The 27,500-nt window shown below is 40.3% G+C and overlaps 2 protein-coding genes across 3 annotated transcripts; one reads left to right on the forward strand and one right to left on the reverse strand.

Moving 5' to 3' along the window:
- Positions 1–2,580: 2,580 nt before the first annotated feature.
- Positions 2,581–16,843, reverse strand: LOC138042002 (uncharacterized). 2 transcript variants are annotated; one of them, XR_011130913.1, is made up of 8 exons: positions 16,261–16,843; positions 11,335–11,537; positions 11,150–11,184; positions 6,640–9,023; positions 4,947–5,042; positions 4,488–4,733; positions 4,058–4,135; positions 2,581–3,510 (listed from the first exon to the last, which is right to left on the reverse strand). XR_011130913.1 is itself a non-coding variant. In XM_068887732.1 (8 exons), the coding sequence occupies exons 1-8, from the start codon at positions 16,774–16,776 to the stop codon at positions 3,317–3,319; spliced, it is 3,702 nt and encodes a 1,233-aa protein (XP_068743833.1). In that variant the 5' UTR covers positions 16,777–16,843; the 3' UTR covers positions 2,581–3,316. The 2 variants fall into 2 exon arrangements, 1 of the variants encoding a protein (XP_068743833.1); XM_068887732.1 differs by having other exon boundaries at positions 4,997–5,042.
- Positions 16,844–23,490: 6,647 nt separating this feature from the next.
- LOC138039734 (uncharacterized) lies at positions 23,491–25,122 on the forward strand. Its single transcript, XM_068885584.1, has one exon. It carries the CDS (start codon positions 23,491–23,493, stop codon positions 25,120–25,122), a length of 1,632 nt encoding a protein of 543 aa, XP_068741685.1.
- Positions 25,123–27,500: the final 2,378 nt, after the last annotated feature.

The following is a 27,500-nucleotide window of genomic DNA, read 5'->3' on the forward strand; positions in this document are numbered from 1 at the left end:
TCTTCCGAGGAAAGGTTGGAAAATTTAGTGTTGCGATTGAATTTAAGTTTGTGAATGTCGTGACGGCATTTTTTGGTGAAAAAATCTAAAGAGGCAAATTGTCCCTCTGGGGGAGTCCATTTGGATTTGCGAACTAGAAGTGTTTCAAAAATATCTTTATTAGAAGTGTCCGAATCATCCTCTTTGTCGTGAAAAAAGGCTTTTAACTGAACGCGGCGAAGGAATTTTTCAACATCTTGCTTAATAGAAAATTCGTTGGTGCGTTTGGTAATAGGGACAAAATTTAGGCCCCTACTGAGAACAGATTTCTCTGAGTCAGTAAGCGGAAGATTTTCTGGAATTGTAATAACGGTATTATGGCTATGCAATGTAGTGTCGTCGGTAATTTGCGGACCTATTAATTGTTGAAGTTTAAGAGTCTTGGTTTGGTGTAAATGGTCAAACAGTCCAGAATTAAGTTGTCGGATTTTAGCGCGAGTCGATTGTACCGATTGCACCGGTATGGCCTACCCAGAGTTGGTACCCACTTCTGTTACAGTTGTCAACAGTTCAGCCAATCTTGTTGCCTCGTCTAGACAACCTCCTGAGTCTCCCTCACAACCCAGAACAGCACCCGCTGAGACACAAACTGAACTTGGCCGCTTGGACGTTATCAGGAAAACTCTGTCAAACAAGGGATTTTCAAAGCAAGCGGTTGACATCATCTGTGCATCTTGGACAGCAGGCACTGAGAAACAGTACAAAGGAGTGTGGGACAAGTGGTCTGGCTGGTGTCGTAAACGGCAAATTGATTTACTTCAAGCTTCTGTCACCCAGGTTGTCGAGTTCTTAATTGATTGTTATCATGAAGGCAAAGGGTACAGTAGTTTCGCAGTGGACATTTTGTTTGTAAATTGTTTTTGTCCTTCATTAGGTCATATAACCCAGTGTCCCCTAGGACAATAGCTAGGTGGATCATGTTAGTGTTACAGTCCGCAGGGATTGACAATTTAAGGCACACAGTGTAAGAGGGGCTGCCACATCTCATGCGTTTGTCACAAGCACCCCAGTTGCAGATATTCTTAAGATGGCAGATTGGTCTAGTGAGCATGTTTTTCGCAGACATTATTTGAGAGATGTTCTACAATAGGTCTAGGCCTTTATCTTAATAAATTCCTTATTTTGCTGTATATGGAATTGCTTGGTGTTTTTAGGCCGCGGTTCTTTAAAATCGCATAATTATCCCATAATGCGGAGCCTATCGGAAGAGAAATGAAAATTAGACGAGAGGTACTTACCTTGAAGTGTAATTGAAATTCTCTTGAGATATGTGGAGCATTATGGGATAATGCTTCCCAGCCCTGTCTCTTTTTCCTTTTCCATGTTCCCACCCTTGGTTCTCGTGAGGACCTTGGCCTAATCGTATTCGCCCTCCAGGAAGAACTGGTTATTACGACACTTCCTGGGGTTTATATCACTGCTAATTTGCATCTGAATAGCTTTTTTTAAACGTGACCGCTGACCAGTAGGTAGGTAGGAAGTATGCATAATTATCCCATAATGCTCCACATATCTCAAGAGAACTTCAATTACACTTCAAGGTAAGTACCTCTCGTCTAATTTTCATTTTTGCATCGTGAGCGCGCGCATTTGAAAGTGCCGGGTTGCTCGTTCACACAAGGACGGTTACACTAATTCAGTCTAATTACAACGTGGACTGCGGCGCATTTTTACATGACTAAATCACAACACACCAGAGCTATCACCTCAGCAGTTCCCCCAGTGCGCGGTGGAGTGTTGAGCGCCAATGTTCAAGTGCGCCATCGGCGCTGAATATTCAACATGTTGAATAATTTTGTGCACGAGTGAACATTTCCTTCAAAAAGTGTGCGCGCGTGCAAAGCTATCAGTTTAGAATATGAGGCAAATACTCATGCGTGTTACAAACATTTTCAAATCAAAATGGTGACATCAACACTGCAACAACTTGTATCGCATCGGTTTGCGGCACCAGCCAATGAAAATGTTCCTTTAACCTCATGTGATCATCGAGACAAGCTGCAAGATGCCTTGCCTAGTGTAATACCCGTCAAGCAACTTGTTTTGCAATGTGAGAACATTTGTCGCAACAAACTTTCGTTTGGTAATACACTATAGCCTAAGGAATTAAGAATTAAGATAACATTCTACGGTGATTAACAGTAATAGTGACGACAATACGACACCAAAGACGATAGCTAAAGATTTGTGTAAAAAAAAAAGAATTTACAAAGAAAAGAAATTTCATGATACTCCAAGCAAAATAAAGAATATTCCTTAATGCCGTTTGCAAGTTTATATCTTAGATCATCGGAGATCCAATTTCATTGACAAAAGTTACACAGTGCAACCAGGTTGACAATCAGACATAGTCTGATACAAATCTGGTGTGAAGAAATTTGAATGTAGCTTTAAAAGTTGATGAAAACACCCAAGGTTTCGACACTCCTGTCTAGTGCGTTTATGCAATGTTATCGCAAGAGTCCTTTAATATGCTAAAAATTTGCTGAAAAGGGAAAGGATGCGCCTATTAATGGTAATTAGCGTAGTAGCAGCAAACTATTTCTGAAAGGCAAGATACTTTTATTTTCAAAGTGGCCCCCTGTTTTAATAGTTTTTGCTGACATTTGAATTATCCTTTCATACTAATTCTTTCATTTTAAAATTCTTTTGAGCTTGAGCTTAAGAACGAAAATATTAAACAATGATTTAACTCGGTTTTTTAAGCATATTGTTATCTATAAAGCACAGAAAACTATTACCTGCTGGCAGAAGTGTTTTCTTTACCGCTGCCACTTTCTCCTCCGAAAGGAAAAAAACTCCAGCACGAAATGATTCCCTTCCTTGTTAAGCATTAGTCATCGTTACTATAGAAACGACTAACTAAAAACAATCACTTTTCTGTGATTGGCTAATAACCAGCCTCGCAGTTAAACTACGTATCGCAGTTTTTATCGCTTCATCAATCACAGAAATGACGCCATGTTTTAACCGTAAGACGATGAAGGTAATGATAGCGTATGCTCAAAAACTCAATTGACGAAAGAGTCGTTTAGGAGAAGAGGTTTTCCCGCGAGGAAGTAAATATCAGTGGCAGAGACATTCGTAAAACGACAATATAAAAACGAAAGTGGCGAGAAATCTAGTTGGCGGGGTTGGTGTCATCGCCTAAGCCCGCAGTCTTCATAAGTTAAACCCCGCTCGCCCGTATCCGTGTTTATTTATTTATTTATTTACGGTTTGATGAATAGCCAAATCACGTCTAGACCTAACTTTAAATATTTTAAGGGCGAGCTTTTCATAAGGTGTCGGCTAACACAGGGTATCCACACTTGGTTAGCACATCGTACAGATCGTCCACATTAATGTGACACCGCTGACTAACAAAAGCCAGTGCAGCATCACAGGGATTCAGAGTTCGCTTGTCAAGATAACGGATTTCGGTTGGGCTAAGGCCTAGTTTGTCAGCAACATCTTTCCACTCATCTCCACCTGCAAAAGAAACGGTCATTTCTTATTGTCCCATGAACTTTTCAGAATTCACACATTGTATTTTTTTATTCAATAATTTTTGCATAACATAAAGGCCCGTTAAACAATCAACTAGCTGAAAATTTGGGAAGGGATTAAAGGTAGCAAGGGATCACGGGACTTGTGGCTACTAATGATATAATTCTGATAAATTCCTTGTTTGTGTCTTTCAAATGGTCAACCGAACACCAACCGAAGGAACTGAACTTTAGCATGCGAATGACGCCAGTGAATATAGAAGGTTTAAGAAGCAAATACTGCGAAAATGCTTCACAAAGAGAGCGTTAAACGACTTATCAAAATGTGGCTTTTTGGGATGCTTAGAAATGGAAATGAGTGAAACTTTTCCAATGCAGGGACATCATGCTAATGAAATCACCACCTTCATGATGTCCCCCGATGCTGTTTTCAAATTAGTACGACGGCAAAAAGAAACTGGGAAAGAGGGTATTCAAACTCCTTTGGGAGCTCATTTTGTCTCATTTTTCCTATGTTGGGTTCAACTTACTGCTTAAGTTCATTGTAAGCTCTCTCATCTGACAGACTGGGATCTTGCGGATATCAAGGTTCCCTGGCAGCAAGGGACCTGGAAAAAACATTGTACATTGTGACAGACAAGAAAAAATGAAACAAGCAATAGAGATTAATGAAAATGCAAATTCTACATTGAAAAAAATTTAACACGTCGTAATCGGTGAGACGGTTGGTGAGGTAAATTCAAACAGAATTAGAATTATCATTTCAGAATGTACTTTTTTGTAACAGTAGTTACCTTTCATTGACAACATGAACCTTCACGAGGTATCTAAGACTTACGTGGTTCTCTTTGCTGAGATACAGAGTATCTTTTTCATTGCTTTTGCCTGGCTCAACTCACTGTAGAGTCTACCTTTGTTTACTTTGTAGCCAATTAATGCAGTGCATGTTGACAAACTCACCAGTTGTCCCTTCGGGTGTAATTTCTCTCAAGTGCTTGACAACCTCCATCCTGTTTGCAACCTTTGCTCTCTTTGCCAGGCAACGGATCGTTCTCTTTGTTTCAGGGTTTGGTTGCCCCAAACACTTTTCGTCCAAATGCAGACTCTCTTTCAGCTGAAGTACAATTTCTTTTGGATCACATGAACGCGAAGTAAGCGATTCTACAACATTACCAGGAAGCTCGGCGAGAGATCTGTCTTCACCCCCTAAAGCAATGCAAAGACTATTATTGTTTGAAGGTAAATCGGCACTGACTGATCTTCAACTTCAGCTGATTTAACAGAGGAAAATAAAACGGCGAACAACCTTGAATGCGCCGATATCAGCAGCCAGGTAGCAAGATATTTTCAAGAAGAAATAATTGAATTCTAACGACGCGAACGGGTCTTGTGGCATAACGAAGAAATGTGTGATTTTACCTGTACATGTGATCCAAAATACCGAACTGGTAAATCAGCCACAAACGTACCTTCACCAGACAGAAACCGCCTTCCATCTATCTCATCAGTTGCTGTCTACAATTAAAACGAAACATTATTAACAACTATTCACCGAAGTGGAGGTGGCTAGTAGTGGATATACCGACATCGAGGCGAATAGTTGTTTTAGTATATACTAAAGCAATGAGATAATATAGCACAAAAAGATGACTTGAACTGATTTTTTTTCTGCAACGATTACAGAATTTTCGGGCGCAAAATCCGCGCGAGTTGCTCGAAGGTGAAAAGCAAAGGATACTCGGAGTTTGAGTATAGCTAGCCAATTACAGCGCACCTTCAACGCTATACAATACAATACAATACAATATTTGTTTATTCCCACCATTCGCAGATCTCTCTGAATTACTGGTAGGGTCAGACAATGCACCCACAAACATACAAATATACGTGTAGTTATATAAATATACACTGTTTTAGTATATACTAACTGCAGTCACCAAAGCTCTTGGATAAATTATACATCGACCATTGGTGATGCCTTGCAGCAGTGGTTGAGTAAGTTAAGCAACAGACTACTGAGGTCCTCCCAGGAAAGAGGGGGGGGGGGGGGGGTCCTTGTTCCCTCTAAATACACTGTATTTGCTTGTGTTCTCTGGGTTCCCCAAATTACTTTCAAACGTGTTCTCAGCTCTTTGATCGCTAAAGTTGTTTACGCTGCTTTGTTCCTTAAGATATTTGTCGTTGTTCCCCTCTTCCCCAGTTCAAATTAGCCATGTTTCTCTGTTCCCCAAAACCCTGGGAGGGCCTCACTACTGTGCGAGAGGGCGCGAGTTCAAACACCGGCCGGTGCATTCAATCCTTCTAAATGGTACAGTTTGTCGAAAAAAAAAAGAACTTTATTTAAGTGTCTAGTCTTCTAGCGCTGGAGCACAAATTGGGGACACTGTAAACTGAAATCAACAACTTAACGCAAAGCGAGTTCTGGTGCACAAACATTCAAATGGAAATGAGTTTTGCATTCTCGTGCAAATCAAACTCATTTCCCTTACAATTGTTGAGCACCAAGACTCACTTCTAAACCGAAATAAACAGCAACTCGGAAATGGCCTATTCAAATGTTGGTTTTCGAGGAGAGGGAGAACCGACGGTCTCGGAGCAGAGTAAGATGAGCAGGGGTGACGTAGTGGTGATAGCAGTAGCCTCCTACCAATGTGGCCCAGGTTTGATTCCCGACTGGTGGCCAAATTGGGTCAAGTTTGTTGCTGGTTCGTTACGATGCTCCGAGAGGTTTTTCTCCGGTTCTCCCCTCTGCTCAAAAACCAACATTTCTAAATTCCAATTCGATCAGAGGCAGGACCTCCCTGAAAACCACTTTTGGGTGAGTGGAACTTCCTCGCCCTCGCCCTCGCCCTCGCCCTCGCCCTCGCCCTCGCCCTCGCCCTCGCCCTCGCCCTCGCCCTCGCCCTCGCCCTCGCCCTCGTTCTCGTTCTCGTTCTCGTTCTCGTTCTCGCTCTCATTCTTATTCTTATTCTTACTCTTATAGTAGCCGAGTCTGGGAATCGAACCCGGACCACATTGGACCACTACGCCAGCCCTGCACCCTGAAAGAAGCGAAAGTGGTTTGAGCCTCCTTAAGGTAATCGATTTAAGTTTGTATTCCGATCCTTATTACCTGTTCACGTGGACTTATGAACCAAGCTGAAAAACTAGTGACGTGAACTTTATTATTCACTGCAGCAGCCGCTCGGGTGCATGTGATAAACTGGTTGGCGCGGTGCAACTCAGATTCAGATAAGAAATGAAGACATTCCCCTTGTTCACAATCTTGCTTGTGATGAATGCGGCAGTAGTTGACTAGCTTTCCATGGCAACATACAGGGCAAATAAAACCTGCTTGATATGTCATGTTCCTCAGCCAATAGAACTCGTTACGCATACACTCAAGCATCAAAGACAATTGTCTGTAAACAGTACGAGCACAGAACACTTCAAATGAATCATGGTGGGTGTCAGACGAAATAGTCAACTTTGATTGATTCCCTTCCGCTAACCGTGGATTGACATTTCCTCTGTGGACAACTATTTCTATGAACGAGGAATGACACAAAAAGATCACGGAGCAGTCTTCGTCCCCAGCTGTGTAAAATCTCGCGAAATTCTTGTACAACTGAGGATGCAGTAAACTCCAAACTTCATTTTGGCTCCATTGAAAGAACTGCAACACGAGCCGCGGAAACAAGCTCCAAGAAACTTGTCCATACTCAAATTTTAGGAAAAGAGAAGGGAGTTCTGCAGATGCAATCAACTCGGTGATGTCCTGTGGTGGATGCGACATTAACATGGATGGTACCAAGTACTGCTTATTATTACACGAAGTGTCTGACGAAGGCCAAGAGCAGAGTAAACTAAATTTCTCCATGATAGCAATAAAGCTTTCAAAGCTTTCATGCGGTTCTATCAGTGGGTCCCACACATGCGTCAAGAGTTTTTCTTCAAGGATTCCTGTTGTCTCGAGTTTGTGCCACAATTGTTTTGTTTCAGCTTTTCCGTGACAGTCAGGGAGCTGAACAGTTATCACTTTCTTGAACACATCAATCAACCACTGAGGATCCAAGACAACCAATTTGTTTAATTCAGGAGAGTCATCAAAATGTATTAAAATTCTCTGATCATGTAAAAAGTCAAGCAATGTTACAAATTCTTCATTGTCGTAAATTTGGCAAACTTCGGCTGCAATCCGTCTAGCATGCTCTAAATAAATCCATTTATGACCTTTACCCAGAGTGGCTTGGAGCGCTTTCTCATACTTTAACCATTTGATTGGAATGTCTTCCTTCATCATTGGTAGTTCTTTTGCAACAGCTAGAATGCTACGTCGCAGACGCGCCACCTCTGGACACTCTGATTCACCACCTGATTTAGTATTATCAACTACAAAGACATCATCACAAAGGTGGACCTTGTACGATTTCCCTTGCAAAGAATCATACACCTCACGGGCTAGCGCTAAAGGTTCTGCCCCGCCATAAGGTCGATCAGCATTGGTACAAACTAGGAAGATAGGAGGATTTTCTTCAGGCAAAAATAGGGATTTTGAATCTGAGTCTTTCGAGTCATCTCGACTGGCGAGTGAGGCAATGGATGTCATCCAGAAATCAAGATAGTCCAAATTACTTTTCGTTTCAAACCTGTCTTGTATGTTCTTGTACACGCCCTGCTTTGTTACAGGCTGAGCCGTTTTATGAAGTTCTCGGCTGAGGTCATACGCCAAAAGGTACAAAGCCCTCGATGTAAGAAAGAGTGGGTGAGTTGCATAATAAACCGATTGTCCACCAAAATCCCACAAAACCGAGTAAATGTAATCTTCATTTTTTAGCTTGTCGACTTCCTGAAACGATTTCTTAATGAAAGTTTCCACCTCATCTGGTATTTTGGATGTGGTGAGATGATTACTTCTTCTATTTGTAAGATCAGTTCTTTGATTTGCTGGGGTGTTGTAAAGATTACTGCTACCATCAGAATCTGAATCTTTTGAAGTTCCAGGAGACGCTGAAACATCCAGCTGTTTATCTCGGGGGAATTCATTGTGACCGATCTTGATAAACTCCAGGGAAGATACCGTGCTATTCTCACCCCTTGTATTTGCACTTGGTGTCACCATGTCTGCAAGGGAGGAATCTACAGACTGGAAAGACTCAACAGAGTTTTCTTCAGGAATCAATTCCCCTTCCCTTAAATTTTTCACAACCAACCGAGCTGCATGTTGCTCATAGGAAATTGCATCTTTAGTGTTTGCATCTTGATCCTTCTCCCCAGTCTTCCAAATCTCAGTGGTGACTTTAAAGTAGGATGGATCAACGTCGATCCCAACAGTGCTGCTCTCATCCGGATTGAACCGTATTCCCCTAAGAGACTTCTTAAGGCTGGTCTTTCCAGAGCGGTCTTGGCCAATCAACATAACTGGTATTCTTCTAACTCTTGTCTTTCCTTTACTCAGAGCCTTGTTGTAAGCTTCCAAAGCCAGTGGGCCACGCAAATAGATCTCTTCAGGGGGCACTAAACGAAATGATTCAAAGTTAGGACAGCATAGAAAGCACTTGACTGCATGCTGTGCATGCAAAGCTAGATTTTTCAGTCTACCAGTTTATGAAAAGAGGCATAACTTGCAAAAAATTGGACTGAAACATTGCCGAAAAAAGGTGCATTCTAACTTGTAGCAAGTTTCAGGAATAATTAGTTCAAAACATGCGCTGGCTACACAAATCGGTTCAGCTTAGACATTACGGAAACTCTTGGAAATATCTGGAAATGGTGTAGCAATGACATTATGCATAAAAGCCTTCAAATAAATAATTGTCTGCAACGTGTTTTTCTTTGCTGTCTAATAATAATAATAATAATAATAATAATAATAATAATAATAATAATAATAATAATAATAATAATAAGGGGTGTGAACCTTAACTACAAAAACAGAGTGGTTGCTAAGGACTGTATTGAGTCAAGAGCAGTTTTTGAGACCACGGGAAATGTTTATGAGTAGGGATCTTTAATGTTTTAAATGAATACCAGACAACACTTCAGTCATATCGCCCATGCACATCAAGTGCTAGTCCCCAACCATACCTTTCAACAAAAAAACTTCTAAAAACTCTAAGGAAAAGAAACAAAGCAGTGATTGTTTCATCTAAACGGAACCACGTTATCAATATCATTCAGTTCATAATCTGTAGCATGGGATTAAGAAAATTGTATCAAAATGAGGCTTTATGGCATAATAACTTTGCTGAAAAATAATTTTTTTTTAAATCCATGTTCCATCCATGTTTCAGAGTACAAAAAAATGTTTTTAGGCTATTTCCGTTTTGGTCAAATGACTCACCAAATATGGTTGTGATTCCAACCAGAGGAAGAGATGTTCAATAGTACACAATTGGCAAAAAGGACAATCGTGGAGTTGAAAGGGACATGAGAAATTACCATTTCAAGTTTCCCATGGCAATGGTTTTGTAGTTAAGGATCTCCCCCCTCAATTGTCAAGCTTATATAGCTGAATACAAGTGGTCAACTAATTGGGGAGAGTGTAAACCATATTAAATCACATGAAATTAGAGAAGATCAACTCAAAATGTTACTTTTTCATATACCTCTCAGATAGTATGCATGCTATGATTGTCTAATAGAAAAAAACTTGGTGTGTAACTTGCAGTATGCACCTCCAACTCGGCTAGTAAGGGCTGCATTGTATTTCACGAGAAGAAAACTGGAGTACCTAGAGAAAAACCTTTCTGAGCAGAGTAGATAACCAGCAAACTCAACCCAGATATGATTGATAATAAAGCTGGGGAATAAAACCAGAACCACACTGACAGCAGGTGTGAACACTCGCCACTAAGCCAACCCTACTCTTTTGCTTTTGTGTACTGTGTTTGTGGTATTAAATAGAACAATACACTATTAGTAACTCACTTATTTCCAGAAAGGCAGCCAATTAGATGCAGGACCAATTTTGACATCCAACACGAAATGTCTCTTTAAGTCTGAGCATTTTCTAACTATTTCCAACAATAAGGTAAAGGTGACAGCAGCTGTTTATCTATATTTGAGGAGCAGCATTTTGGATACACTTTGTGAAGTCATTAATTGTCTGTATTCCAAGACACGTGGGATGTTAAAGTTGGGGAGAAGAGCAAGAGGACACTTCATAATGCCAGAAGCATGCGATCTTGAAGCGTGTAACTTGCAACTCTTTTCCTTGGAACAAAGCTGGGGATTTTAGGACACTAATTTCATGACCAAATTTGTACAAAAATAAGATTGAAGTGGCATGCACATGAAAATGCATGAGCTATGTTACACCCAAAGTCCCAGCTCTAAACCAGAGTTAAACGCTTCAAGGTCATGAGCTTCGGTTTATGCTTATTGAAGTCCACATGTATCTAATTAGGGGCATTTCCGAATAATTATATGTGTAGTACATTACTCAAGAGTTAATATGAAGGAACAGGCAAAATAAAGAAAAATTATGGAGCAGATTCTGTTGTTATAATAGTACGTCATTAAATAATTCTGTTTCTTAAGCCCTTTTATGGACTGCCTTTGAGTGCTCATGACTTGAAAGAGCAGACCACAACTGATTTAAAATTTCAAGTCCTTAATAAACAAAAATTACAGGTTGTCACCTGGTTCATGCTCTCTATTAAGCTTGTCACACCTTCTGCCAAAATACAAACATTAAAAAGTAATGTTAAAAGTGTAGCATACTCCATAAAGCTGACATAATATGTAACTTTAGAGAAATGATAAATGATAATTTCAAAGACAAAACAGCCTGAATAAACTACAAATATAAAAAATATTGTGGAACCTTTCACCATATTCATCCTTTGGTTCTAGAAGACTTTGTAAGTCCATGACAATTTTATTCATTTCTCTGTAAAACTGTGAATTTACAGTCTGCAAGCTATGGTTGGCCAAACGTGTATTCAGGGATTCTACAAATTTGACTTTCCTTTGATGCGAAGAAGTGACCTGATTACGGCATTCCAATTCTGCTGATTGAAGCATACCCTACAACAAAACATATTATTGTTATCATCATCATCATCATCATAATCATCAACATCATAATCAACATCATCATTATAATTATCACCATCATAATTATTACTAAATGGCAGTTTTTAGTAGAGAATGGCAGGGTATTTTATGATTGCTTCGGTTTGCATTACTGCACTTGGGCCAGTGACTTTCAAGTGTCACAGCGTAAATGTGTTGACCTCCATGGCTGTACTGGGTGGGACTCAGATCAACCTTAGCTCAATAGCTGATCCACGTGTTACAGCAAATTGAAATGTATTGTAGTACAGTGTACTTTGAGCGGTTTATTCCACACCATAATTTTTAGCACATCAGGTACAACTGTGTGTATGCATTTGTTTGGTCACAAGATCAGCTATTATTATATTCATGACCTTACTGCATTTCCATAGCAATTATACAATACAGGTCCATACTTGAAGCACTCCAACCAAACAGACTTGCTTCCTTATCAGTGGAAATAAGAGATTTTTTTTTTTAAAATATAATTATATAACATCAAAAACAAAAACAGTAAGAAAGATGGGGGGCATTACCAAACCACAAAACACCTAAACAAAACACCAAAACACCATGTGTGACCCCACCATACATTGAATACTAACCAACAAAGGTTGGATTTGAGGTTAGATATTGTTTTAGGCCTAAAACATTACTGCTCCTAATCTCAATCTTAATCTGAATCCTAATCTTAGGGTGCATTCTTTTGAAAGTATCCTGGCTATTCTCATTCTGCATTAGGAATTACAGAATACACAGAAAATAAATTCGCAAAATAATGCAAATTATGTTGGTGAAGTGACCTGGGAACTATTGTATCTGCGCATGTGCCAGTTGCATCGGCAAGGCAACTGAAAAAGGTTTCCCGAAAGTTTGGAACACCAAATGTTGAAATATGGCCATAAGTACCAGTTTTTTGGCAGTTTCCTCAACTTTTCAGTTGGCTTCATTTGCTAAAAACCTGAAAGGGAAGATGACGAAGAGTTTTTTGTACTTGTGAGTACTTTGCCTAGTGCAAATGCATTCCCATATGCTCTTCCTAGCTCTTGATGTTGACTTAATTGAAAAAAAAGGTTTGCGGTTTTTGTACAAACCTCATTTCTTTTGACCAGGCCAGGCACTTTTTTAAAATAACACAAACTGAAAGCTCTTTTTGTTCTACCACTAGTAAGGAAACAGAACACAGGCCAGCACACATGCATCTACGGTAGAAACTTTGGATCACTTATTTTCCATTCAATTTTTAATTTTCAAGCCGCCGGCAGGCAACTGGCCAACCCTGTATCATTCTCGCCTAAACTTTTCCAAAAGAAGGCATATTCTGCCTATTCCGAGTGAACCATATTCAGGTCATTCCGTTTATTCTGCTATAAGGAGCAGAATGAACGGAATAGTACTCCATTCATTCCGAAAATGGAATAGGTCCCAAAAGAACATGAATACCGTCTATTCTGGGCATTCCTATTCCAAAATCATACCAAAAGAATGTGCCCTTAATCTCACTCAATTACGAGCAACGTTTTAGGCCTAATTATGCCCAAAATCTAATCTCAAAATCCAACCTCTGTTGGTTAGTATTCATGTATCATGGGATCATACATGGTGCTAAAGTAAAGTAAAGTCACTTTATTTAACATTGGTAGTTCCTTCAGTAACAAAACTGGTATCAATGGAAGCTGACTGTGCGCCTTTTACCCCCCTCCCTCTGTCAGTGCTCCATTTTACAGATAATTTTATTTAAAGCTATAGCTACACAGATCAGAGGAAAGTCTTTAGAAACAGATGTTGAAGTCACCGAGGATCAAACTGGGGGGCCCTTGCTCCGAAAGCCACACGCTAGCCAACTGAGCTATGCCTGAAAATATTGGTTTTTGAGGAGAGGGGAAAACTGGTGTACCCGGGAAAAAAACCTCTCGGAGCAGAGTAGAGAACCAACAAACTCAATCCACATTATGGCGTAGAATCCGGGAATCAATCCCAGGCCACATTGGTGGAAGGTAAGTGCTCTCCCCACTGCGCCAGCCCTGCTCCCAATGCATCAGTGTTTCATTTTGGTGTTTTGCTGTTTCATGGTTTAGTAATGTCCAATATTATAGATAGATAATTGCCAACTTGACTGACTGGTGGCCTGTAGGTGAAGAAAAGTTATAAACAACAAGAGGGTGTATGCTTTAGTCTCAACAAAGAAAAAATGTATTCTGGTGGCCCAGAAGCTTGGTGCTTTCAAACAGTTTGTAAATAATGTGACACTGCCACTTTACATTGACATATGTAAATAAGCCTCAATAGATGATTGAACTTACTGGGGTAATATGATTAATTGGCTCTGCAAGTTAATTGTGATTTGTATCTATTACATCAGCATACACATGCATATATTTTTTTCAGCACTTTAAGGCTTATAACAATGCAAAGTCTGTTACTAATAGCAAGATAATGCTAGCAACCAGACCCTCTGATCCCAACGCATTGGCCTAGATTTATATTAAAAGAAATGTCTTCTAGTGGCTTAGAAGCTAATGGTTGCTTTGTAACAGTTTAGTTGAAATAATAGATGAAAGAGCAAGTAAGGTACAGTCAAACCTCAATTATCCAGACTCATGGGGACTGGACTGAATAGTCCAGATAATCAAGAGTCCGGATAATTGAAAATGTGAATACATGTATTAATGAGCCAAAAAACAAAACCGCTCTTTGAAAAGTAAACCATGTGTAGAGGGCCTCATCAAGCTGTTCATTGTGTGCCGCTTTCAATGATCTTTGTTTTTGTCCTTCATCGCTCTCCAAGTTGTCACCAAACTTCATGATTTTATCTTTGTTTTTGCAGATATCAGAGATCTGCTGCGTGCTAACCCAAAATAATTGACTGTTTATCTTTTATGGAAAGAATGGATCACTTACGTTTTGTAGACATGATGAATTCATTTTGATGTGAATCTATGTTGTTGTCTTCTTCAAACCATGCTGATTGAGCTAATGAAGCACGGAATTTCACTTAGTGTTCTGCTTAGTAATGGAGGGAATATGAGCAAATCAGAGCTCAGTGAAATGCACTACATTAATTATGGCCCATGTGAGCACAAAATTAATGCATACAGATTTGCATTAAGCGAAAAAAATTCATTTCGAACCGGACTTCAATCTCATAATTTGAAGGCAAAATGTTTTGCTGAGGATCATAAAATATGACTAATTAATATGCATGAAAAACTTGGACCAGAGAAGCAAGTCTGGATAATCGAAAACGAAGACCCAAAAATGAAGACTGAAGACCTAAGACCCTGTGGTCTAAAACGAAGACCTAGTAGTCTAGAACGAAGACCCATTAGTCTAAAAAGAAGACCCACCAGTCTAAAACGTTTTTTCCATCAGCGAAAGAGGGAAAGACTGTAAGCGTGATAAACTTGACAGTTACTTTATCTCAGTCGGTACAACACGTGTCAAATTGCATAACACAGTTAATTCCAACAGTATGGAAATATAATTTTTCATGACGATTTAGTAGATTTTGTCGTAACCAATATTCTATTAAATTTTTTGAGATGCATATCAGAAAATTACGATGAGGTGACTTTATTACTTCGCTATATACTGTCCTTATTATATTAAAGCGCAAATGTCAACTGTGCGTGACTCGGAAATTTATTCACCACGTGCAAAGGGAAAGACTTGCTCATCTCTGTAGCGCATACATGAAAATGTCATCTGAGAGCACGACAAACTTGACAGTTACTTTATCTCAGTAGGTACAATGCGTGTCAAATTGCCTAACGTAGTTAAATTCCAACAGTATGGAAATATAATTTTTCATGACGATTTAGTATATTTTGTCGTAAGCAATATTCTATTTTTGAAATGCATATCAGAAAATTACGATGAGGTGACTTTATTACTTCGCTATATACTGTCCTTATCATATTAAGGCGCAAAATATACTAAATCGTCATGAATGATTATATTTCTATACTGTTGGAATTTAACTGCGTTACACAATTTGACACGCGTTGTACCGACTGAGATAAAGTAACTGTCGCACTTACAGTCTTTCCCTCTTTTCCATGACAGAAAAAGGTTTTAGACTAGTGGGTCTTCGTTTTAGACCACAGGGTCTTTGTTTTAGACCACAGGTCTTTGTTTAAGACTAGTGGGTCCTCGTCTTAGACCACAGGGTCTTAGGCCTTCGGTCTTCGTTTTTGGATCTAGACACATCTGAAATGCACAGATAATCGAGGTTCGACTGTAGGGTAACAAAGCACAGAGCTGCTAATTACACACATGTACACTTTCTCTAAAATGGCAAGTGAGCTGCTGAGCCACTTTGTCAAATATAAAATTATCTACGAACATCATATGAAATGAGTCATATATTGAACTGCGGATATGAAATCAAGTGGCAGCGACGATCCTCGCAGTCATGAATGAAATTTTAGCGATTGCTTAGAGAAGCCTGAAAAATCCAGAAATTCAGCCCAGAACAATTCAGACTTCTCTATGCAATTGCTAAAATTGTGTTCAAAGCTGCTACGATCATGGCTTCACTTGATAAAATTATCTATCAGGGAAAATGGCACCACATTCTCTCACTGGTTTTCAAATGTGATTTTTGCATTGGCAACTGTTTTTAAAAGGAATATTAGACCCCAATGATTCACGGAGCAGCAATGTGACGTCATGTAAAAGGAGAACTGCTTACCAAGCCACCGTTTGATTCCCAGCAAGATCCAAGATTGTCGTCTAAATATTTAGCCGCTGTTTTCACAATCGTCTCCACTGCTTGTAATCCCAGATCATCCCGCTGTTCACAATAAGCCGACAATGAACCAAAAAACGCTAAAAACGCAGCGACTGTGCCCATGCTTTGTCTCACTTTGAAGATTTCCTCACCAATCCCTTTCACTAACGATGGAAGTATTTCAATGGATACACGGAGTTGGGCCTCGTACAACTCATCGCGAAATAATTCAGCATGTTTTGCGAGAATGTCATCAGCAGTGGCGGTGATGAATACCTTAGATTGTCGATTGAGATCTGCAGCAAATTCATCACCAAGAAACTTGATCACCAATCCAGGCGTAGAAATGGCCTTTCCTGGTTCCCAAATTGTTACAAGTCTCTTGAGTTGGGCCTTGAACCGGCGCTGTAATATCCTATGTGAAGTATACATCTTAACAATGCTATTAAGAATAGGAAAAAATTCAGTCTGTGACATATTGGCGTCCTCTGGCCAGGTTGACAGCTGAAAAAAATTACGAGAATGCCGACCTAGCCATGTTTCCACCGCCAACTTCCTCCTCCCCATTTCTTCTCTGTCTGAGACTCTGGAAAAGAGTTGGCGGACTGGGAGGAAGTCAGATGCGAAAAATCTGAAAAATTGGAACTCCTCAATAACCAAGGTTTTACGAATTATTCTTAATGATGAAGTCAACACATATGAAATACTCAAGTAAAGCTATGATCCTCGAAGTACTGGTCGCAATTTTAGCAATTGCATAGAGAAGCCTGCAAAATTCAGGACTTTGCAACGGGGTTTGAACCCATGACCTCGCGATACCGGTACGACGCTCTAACCAACTGACGTTGGGAGATGGTCATTTGTGGGTTCTTATTACTGGGTTTCCGTATGGCAATCCCGGTCAGAAAATGGGTTGATGATTATTATTTTTTTTTTTTCCGTGTCGGTAAAAGTCTTGCCTGTCACTCCCCTGGTAAGTGGTGTCTTTGTGCATAGAGCCCTCTGCGCGTATTTTCTTAGGATCGAGAGGGTAGTGGAAATGCGTAGATTTCTCTGGTGGACACAGGAGAATCATTAACTTAGCCTGCAATGGCGTCGAAAGTCATGTAACGCGAATGGCGTTTTAGTGGATCTTTGAATAAAATATACCCTTATGAAGCTCAATAATGGAAAGTCAGTTGGATAAACTAGGCAGGCGGTGAAAAACCAACACCTGGAATCTCAAAAGCGACGAGTAATGGACTTCGACAACAATCTATCGCCCGTCGAGCCGAAATCAAAGTGAGCTGTATTTCTAAAATAATATTTAACCAAGTGTGACGGTTATGTAGAACACTGAAACCAAATGGAAAATTCTCTGGTAACTTATGGGTTCAACAAAGACAGAGAACGATTGAACGAATCGAACACCTTACGTGGATCTGTGATCAACTCTGCACAGTCTTCAGGTAAAAAAAATAATTGGAAATGTAACAGCCAAGAATTATTTGAAAGAAAGCTTGTCGTGTATTTTGTGCTTCATTATTCAAGGAAGAGGTTCTTCATGGAAACGGTTTGATCCTGAAATTTAGTTTGTTGCAATATTGCGCATATTTGACACGATTGAGTTTCTTCTCTTCACGCACGTAATGAAATAGAAGCCTCTAATAGCAAATATGTTGTTGGTTTCAAAAAATTGTTCGCTGGAAAAGGTGGCCTTGATGAATGCATTATGTTTGATGATATGCGAGCTTAACTGGATAGTTTTTGTATGGCAATAGTAAAGCATTTTCTTGTCAAAATGAGGTTAGCGTCTTTCTGGTGTGTTAACTGAATTAAATCATGAGTTTGTATTTGCCGTCTGCCGCGTAACCTTGATTTCCACTCTCAAAATTACCTCCAGAACCCACTTTTTGCGTAGAATAAGCTTTTAGAATGATGTTCTTGTTTTGCATAAAGCAAGCTAACAAAATATGTACCTTGCTGAGTTCGCATTTGTTAGTATTTTCGGTCCGATGCTTCTGTTTTATGAGGGGTATATTGTTTTGGTCTCCCATCCAAATACTAACCCCGCTGAAGAGGGTTAACTTCAGTGAACTTTGGTATTACAAAGCTGTCAGATGCTCAGAGGGCACGCTTAAACTTGTGGTGAAAAAAAGTTGTGAGGTAACTCGAAAATTATCAACATGTCAGCCCAGAAACCAACGTTTCTCTCTTCTCTTTTATTTGTTATTCTTCAGAGACCGGAATGCTGTAGTTCAATACCACACAATTCAGTGCCTTCTGATTTTCTGTAACACGTACCGCAGGCAACCCAGTGTATGCTTCACGGAAGCATCTCGTTTTCCCGTGAGGAATGAATCAATGAACGAAATGATTTATGAAGTAAATCGTATACTGAACTGCGGATATGAAATCAAGTAAAGCGATGATCCTCGAAGTTATGGACGCAATTTTAGCACTTTTTGCATCCATAAGTACGACGATCATAGCTTTACTTGATTTCATATCTGCAGTTTGGTTTTCTTTCATATATCATTTCGTTTATTGATTCATTCCTCACGGGAAAATTAAAACCCACAAATGACCAGTTCCCAACGTTAGTGGCTTCATATTTCAGTTGGTTAGAGCGTCGTACCGGTATCGCGAGGTCACGGGTTCAAATCCTGGTTAATCCAATTTATTGCCACGACTTACTAGTGCGAACTCCACGCTTGTACGGTACTTTTTTGGTGCAAACGTAAAGCCAAAAAATGTTTTGACCTGGTATCAGATTAGACTGAAAAGAAGACGAATTATGAAGCGGAAACGACATCTTCAGTCCTTCCTTCCGAGTTTGGCGGCACTTAATGTCTTCTCATGCGATCAGTGTGCAAGCAGCCCGACTGAAGAAGACGAATGCCGGGTAACGGAGGTATCGTCCGTGATCTACGTGGAATTTCGTGTCGATCGAAGACTTGGGAGCGAATTTATGGCCCTTTTCTTTCAATGACTCCTTTCGGCGGCTTCGTCTCGGTGCCCAACCTTGGGAAAGAATATAAAGAGGGCAAAGAAGAGGAACCAATAACCACCTAAATCGCTCTTAATCGGCCGAGAAACTGTACCAGGGACAAAGAACACAAGACTGAAGCAAGGTAAGCTATTTTTACTTTAAATCGTAAATGTTTTTTTGAATTTTGAGAAAAACCCCATATACAAATCCTCATGCTTCTACTCTGACTTGCATAATATAGTACATATATCGAGCTAAGGCTACCTGTGTTCCTACGAATTGAAACCGTTTCATTAATAAGGCAACTCATTCTCGAGGCTGGCCAGAGTGCTTACCATTAAGCCAAATAATCCGGATGGAATGATCGTTGCATAAAGGTAAGCGATTTTCCGAATTTAATGACCAACCGGATGAGAATGGCGCTTACCATTTACTACACAGCATTCCATCCCGCATATTTTACTCGATCTTGTGAGAAAGGGCCTGGAAACGGAAGGATTCTCACAAATGGTAAGAGCATTTCGCGAATTCCGTTCCGAACGGAAAAAGAGGACTACCTCTGGAGGTTGTCCACAATTTCCGAAAAGATTTTCCGGAAAATTGCCTTTCCATTTGACCTCAAACCGAAATTTCCGGATTGTTTTTGCTAAATGGTAAGCACCCTGGTATTCCGATAATCATATAGTATCAACCGGCTTTGAATACGTGATTATCATTATTTCATGACACAAGACAAAGCGGCTGCTACTCGAACTCCTCAGATGCTACAATGTGGTTCGTGTGCCCACAGGCAGCCCAAGCTCGGTATACGATTTACAGACTTTGTATGGGAAAACATACTTTGAGCTTACAAATGCTAAAATAAGCTGTAAATGTAGAAATAAAGTTCGCTTACCTCTACATACAGTTGTCGTCGTCTTTTCAGTGCAATCGGAGGGCAAATTTGTGTCCGTTTTAGACGGGTTTGTGGCTTTTGAATTTTTGCGATGTCGTTAGTGAAACAGACGGGGATGCTCGTCGTCTCGCTTAGGGGTGTAAATTTTGGATTTTGGTCTCGCTTAGGGTGTTTCGGGCAAAGCGCCAATATTTTAAGCCGCCAAGGTCTCGTTTAGGGTTCCGCGAAGAAACACAGAATTACGCAAAGAGAAACAGAAGTCAAATTTTCTTTTTAACTTGTTTTTTGGGGTCAAAATTTGCTTAAGCCACGCCCAGATTGGTATCCTTTAGGGGTCACAAAAAGCTTGAACCACGCCCAGATGGTCTCCTTTAGGGGTTAAATTCAAAATTTCCGACGAGCATCCCCGTCTGTTCCATATAGGAGTCCCCCCCCCCCCCCCCCCCCCCCCCCCCCCCCTTCCGGGCGATAGTTGTCATTTCCCCTCATAAAAAGGAGAAACGCTGGTGACTCGCGGTGATCTAGTCCCACAAATTGCTCTCGCATCACGAAGCAACGGTCCGAATCGCCATAAAAACACAACAGCCTTAAGCCCAGATAAATTTCCTATCACATCAACCGGGACCACACAACGATTTTTGGCGGATAAATTCCAAATAATGTTCGACTTTCTATAATCTTCCATCCGTTCAGCTAGATGTGTGGCTACGGCCGTTATGGCTTGATGGCGATCGTATTACATTCTGCACTCTCATTGGCCGAGGTTTCAAATTGGTCAATGAGAGTGCAGAATGTAATACGATCGCCATCAAGTTATAACGGACACAAGTTTGTCCTCCGATTGCACAGAGAAGACGAGGACAACTGTACGTGGGGGTAAGTGAAGCTTATTTCTACATTTACAGCTTATTTTAGCATTTATAAGCTCAAAGTTAATTTTCCCGTATAAAGGCTATAAATCGTATACCGAGTTTGAGCTGCCTATGGTGCGACCAAGAAAGATATTGAGAGGTTGCAAAAGGCACAGAACTGCGCGGTGTGAATCGTAACTGGAATGTCTATATACGTAAATTCGAACATATTACGCCCTATTTGAAAGATCTACATTGGCTTCCGGTTGCTATGTCAGGGACGTTCTTATGATTTACAAAAGCCTTAACGGAATCACTTTACTGAACACTTTCACAACAAGATCGGAGATCTACACCCTGCTGGCAGAGCCTTTCTTTTGCTTGCTCGATTTTGGCGTTCTCGAGAAAGACTCTGCATGAATCGAGTAAGATATTTATCGAGTATGCGCTACAGGTTGCCAGGATACGGTCCCGAATCCAAGCCTAATGTGCCAGATCTCGCCTACGGGCTTAATTATAACCATCGGTTGTGTAACTAAACGGACACTCGAACTGGAAAAACCGGTTTGACGAGAGAAAACAAGATTGACTAGTCCAGAAGTTTGGGCTGCGGTGGCTTCAAAGGCGGAGCCTCCTTTCTCCTCCTCAGTAAAGAAAAAGACAAAATGAGGCTCTGCTCGCAGGGTGACGAAGGAAAAACTAGAAATAAGGATAAACTGCATGTACCTTTCTGTAGAAGAACAACAGCACAGTGATCGTTTAAATACAGGGGTTTTTCTATGTGGAACAGTCTCCTAAGAAAATTCGGGATATTAGCTCTTAAGATTCTTTTAAAAAACAAACCATGAGTCGAGCTTTTTACAAGTTTTTAGAAAATAATTGGTGATTGCAATGCGAATCTAATGATGTGTATTTTAAGTCGTCAGCAGTTTTTGAGGATTTTTAAAATATGTATTACTTTTTATGTATATGACAATAGTGTTTATGGTACTTGTATTTTGTTTCTTTCATACATCTCATTGTAATTGTCTCTGAAAAACCATTAGTGGACGGAATCAATGAAGGTGTACTGCATTGTACTGACAGTTGGAAAGGAATTCTGGGAATTCAACATTTTGCATTCAACCAGACTGGAAACTCGAACCGACGATTATTAGCTTACCTGTTACCGCTACTAACCTCTAAACCACTACACCACCGAGTCGCCCCTTGCTTCAACAAAGCTTTGAATTTAAACACAATTGTCTAATTTATTTGTCACAAGATTGGGCTGTAAACGTGCGATAACACTCACTAACAAATTATTTTAGACAACTAACGAGAAGGTCCAGCCGAACTTTAAAGAAAGCTAACCATTTTGGAATCAGCGCTTAGGCTTAATCATTGATGAATTATAGCGATCCTATTCTAGATGCCAGGCAGCAAATAACTAATATTGAAGAAACTTTGCAACTTGTTCATCGTGTGGGCTAGTGAATAAAAGCTGTTCCTAGAAGCCGAAGCTCCGCCTTCAAATCATCACCAAAGTGCCGAAAGGAGATGCGGACACGCCGCTTTATCAGAATCTTAAACTAGAGGGAAATATGCGTCTGGAAATAGATTTTCGTGCGGCGCTAGACACCAATCTCACCGTGCTAGTGTGGGGAGAATTTCAGAACCAGTTCCAGATAAACGACATGGGAGGCATTCAATATAACGTGCGTCGATGAAGTGTCATCGTCAAGACATGGAATTTGTTCCCCTGAGCTACGTGGCCCTCCGTCATTTGGCGTTGGACGATCCGATCCTGAAACGCGTCTTTCACAGTGTGCATCCTTCCGACTGGTTGCCGTCCCGCGAGACGCGTACGTTGTCAACACTGACCCTCGAGGCGAACCGGGTCGTCATTGGTTGGGTCAATGGACCAAAGAAGGCGCGTGTGAAGTAATGGACAGTTACGGCCTCCCTCTCACCACATACCAGGCACCGGGATTGCACGCGTGCTAGAACCCTTGAACGGTATGGCCCGCGGCTGGCCATTACGCTTTGTTGTTTTTCAAAGAGCACACTCGAGGACGGACGATGTAAGAGTTCTTACTGGAGTTTTTTCGGCAACGATCGGTAAGTGGGTGATCAAGTCCGCCGATGGGCAAGTCGTCGTCCTCCCATCAAGCCTGTGTAGCGCATCGAGATCACATTGTTGTTGTTGAATTAAAAAATGTACCACAAGGAAGCAATGTACGATTTTGTCTATAAATAGAGTGGTAGTTCCCTTACACCTTATGAAGGACGAATGTCCCTTGGTGGAGTTCACCCCGTTTGTCGGTACGTCCGAGGCCTTTCGTCCTTTTTGTTAGAAAGGGGAAACAGGCCTTCAAACAGATAACGTAATGAATGATTGATGACAAGCTTCATCAATCATGATTGATTCAAGCTTCTAGACTCCCCGATCTAGTGAGGGTGGATGTCGAGCTAGTAGTCGTGGAACTCAAAAGATGCCACGAAAAATCAGTGCTACTTTATTGCTTCTATCACCCCAATACATCGCCCGATCCTATCTTCAAATTATTGCTACACTTCCTGCGAAGTTACGTTTGGATTACTCAACGTGGAAGAGCTTAAAACTCGCTGGAATAGCAAAATCTGTTTCTCAACGTGGCTGTAGAGCTGGCCGAAATAAGCAACGACGAATAACTACTGTTCTGGGCTACGGCAGATATTGTTCGTTTTCCACTGGCTATTCTACTAAATCATATTTTGATAATTATTATTCTTCAAAGTGTTTCTTCGATTCTTACATGCAAATTTTTCCGGTGGAGCAGAACAACATCAACAATGGGAACAATACATCAAATAACGCTACGGTGAACACTGTACTGAATAACTTATCATACGTGAAGAAATGCCAGCAATTACTTCCAACTGCAAAACAACTATGCTTTGCAGTCGCAAACGTACGATCTGCAAGAAATAAGACTGATCTTATTATTGATCATGTGATGGGTAACAAAATTGACCTTTGTGTGCTTACTGAGACATGGCTTAAAGATGAAGATTCTGTTAGTATTTCTTCACTATCACCACCAGGATATTTGTTTCATAATTGTCCTCGACCTTCGCAGCGCATTGGAGGCGGTATTGGATTAATGCACAGAGATAATCTTCAGACTTCTCGAACTGACTCTGGAGAAAAACGATCCTTTGAATATTGTGAATGGAACATTATGAACTTAAGTAGACCACTGAAACTCATTGGCATCTACCGACCACCTTACTCTGAGGCACACCCAGTGTCTGCTAATGTCTTCTTTGAGGAATTTTCTGTCTATCTGGAAAATATTGTTATGTGTTCTGAAGTTTTGCTTATCTCTGGTGATTTCAATTTTCATCTCGACAGCCATACTGACTCTGACGCTGATAAATTCTCGGATTTACTGGAAACTTTTGGTCTCATACAACATGTTACTACACCTACGCATTCATCTGGTCATATCTTAGACCTTGTTGTGACTCGATCATGTTATGATTTGCTCCTACAAACTCCACGTACAACGTTCTTCATCTCTGATCATTGCTTTATTGAAACTGCTATGGCTTTTCCTCGCCCTGAACTTTCTATAAAAGAAATCTGTTTTCGTCAATACAAGAAGATCGATATTGAGACTTTCAAGAACAACATCCTTGACTCTAAGTTACACCACAATCCTCCAACTGACCTGTTAAATCTGGTCAAGACCTACGACAAGGTACTTGCTGATATTCTAGAAAGAAATGCTCCTCTATTGCATAAAACGGTAACTGTAAGGCCTATGGTCCCGTGGTTTAACCCTGAGCTTAAAGCCTTGAAAGCAAAGCGAAGAAAGTTAGAGAAGAAAATGTTGCGAAGCCAACGGAAATCTGACAAAGATGCCTATCGTGAAATTTGCAACAAGTACACAAAGCTACTGCACGACTGTAAACATCTTTACTACACTGAACAAATCAATCAATGTGCTGGGGATTCCCGTAAACTGTTTCAGGTTGTCACCTCGTTGTGCAATAAGAAGCAAGAATGTCCACTGCCACCTCATAATGACAGTGAAACTCTCGCCAATGATTTTGGTGATTTTTTTTTGCCGCAGAATTGATCTGCTAAGAGAGGAAATTGACAGCATCCACCACAAATTAATTGTTATCCACCAGAAATTCAACTTCACTCATTTTCTACCGTTACAGAATCGGTTGGTCGTGCTGTCATCATGAGCTCCTCTAGTGCATTTTGTAAACAGGATCCAATTCCCACATGGCTACTGAAGTTATGCATTGATGAACTTCTCCCAGTAATAACCGAAATGGTAAATCTCTCCATCCGTGGTGGACTTGTCCCTGCTGATTGGAAGTGTGCTCTTGTGAAACCACTTTTGAAAAAACTGGACCTTGAACCTGTACTCAACAACTTCCGACCTGTCAGTAATCTGTCCTTTATTTCAAAGTGTGCTGAGAAACTGGTACTTCAACAATTATTGTCGCACTGCTCTGAGAATGCACCGCTTCCTAGCAACCAATCTGCTTATCGGAAATACCATTCTACCGAAACTTGCCTACTTAAGGTGCAGAATGACATTTTGCTAAGCATGGATCGACAAGAGGTTACACTTCTCGTATTACTTGACTTAAGTGCTGCATTTGACACTATTGATCATAATTTACTACTTAACTTACTTCAATCTGATTTCGGTGTTATTGGTAGTGCACTTCAGTGGGTCCGTTCTTTTCTGTCTGAAAGACAACAGCGAGTAGTTGTTGGTCAATCTTGTTCTAAAGACTATCAAATGAAATATGGAGTCCCGCAAGGAAGTTGTATTGGTCCAATCTTGTTCCTGCTGTATACTTCTCGACTCTTTAAACTTATGGAAAAACATTTACCCGATATGCAAGGCTACGCGGATGATACGCAGCTATATCTATCTTTTCGGCCGTCATCCTCTGAAGAGATGGATCGTGCACTATCTGCGTTATGTGCTGCCATTGCTGAAGTTCGTGCCTGGCTTATCTCTCACAAACTAAAATTCAATGACACCAAAACTGAGTTTATCATTATTGGTACTCGCCAACAGCTAGCTAAAGTGGAAATACCTTCTGTGAAAGTGGGGACAGCTGACATAGCACCCTTGACCAGCATCAGGAATCTTGGTGCCTGGTTTGATGATAAAATGTCTATGAATGATCACATCAACAAGACCTGTAGTAAAGCCTTCAGAGGACTTTACAACATCAGACAAATCAGAAAATTTCTTTCAACAGACACTACTAAAATACTAGTCCACGCCTTTGTAACATCGCACCTGGACTATTGTAACTCGCTACTGTTTGGCCTACCTGCATATCAACAAGAACGTCTTCAAAAGGTGCTTAATGCAGCTGCACGAGTCATATGCTTTATTCCCAAGTACGACCACATTACACCATCGCTTATAAAACTACACTGGCTTCCAGTGAAGCAGAGAATTGAGTTCAAAATTGCTCTATTAGTGTTTAAAGCAGTAAATGGCTTGTCTCCTGTGTACCTAACTAATTTACTTCAGATTCAGCCAACACGGAGATATAAACTTAGATCTGATGATAAAGAACTACTGTTCATACCAAGATCTAAATCAAAATCAGGAGACCGTGCTTTTGCTATAGCCGGACCAAGAATATGGAACGATTTACCAATTGACATTAGACTATCGGCAAATTTGGAGACTTTTAAAAAAAATCTTAAGACTTATCTTTTTAAAAAGGCTTACTATTGACTCCTAATTGCATAATTGTCATGAACTTTTTTGTTCAGTTTACATATATATTTTTTCTTTTCTTTTATGCATTTAGATTTACTTTATATATTTATAATTTTGTATCTATATGTACATATTTTTTGATGTTTTTATATCCACATCTTATGAATCAGTTTACTTTAGTTCGTAAGCATTACGTTTATATATTTTGTAAATAGTATTTATTATTTATTTGTCTTTTTTCATTGTAAAGCGCTTTAGAATATTTTATAGTTTAAGCGCTATATAAATTTATATATATTATTATTATATTATATTCAAATTAAACTCCTCACTATGTGACAACAGTGAATCTGCGTGTATTATCGTGCTTGGGGATTTCAATCTACCCGAACTCGACTGGTCTGGCGATCAAACCGCTCCAATAAACAATGGAAGTCGAGCAGATCATAACATATTTTGTGACCTGATGGGTGATAACTTTCTCCAGCAGTTCATCCCTGGACCTACGCATTTGGCAGGCAACAAACTAGATCTACTGCTCTGCAATTGGCCTGAAGTCATTGGAAGTGTTCGATCTTTCCATCCAAGGGATGGTTTGTTTCCCTCTGACCATTATGTTGTTGAATTTGAGATTATACTTAAGTTTAAACGAGCAAAGAGGGTGACTCGCCAGTTCTACGACTTCGAGAATGGTAATTTTAATAGCTTACGGGATTCTCTCACCCGTCTGCCGTTTGAAGTTGCTG

This window comes from Montipora capricornis, chromosome 3 (assembly GCF_036669925.1).
Source record: "Montipora capricornis isolate CH-2021 chromosome 3, ASM3666992v2, whole genome shotgun sequence".
In the NCBI taxonomy this organism is placed as follows: Eukaryota; Metazoa; Cnidaria; class Anthozoa; order Scleractinia; family Acroporidae; genus Montipora; species Montipora capricornis.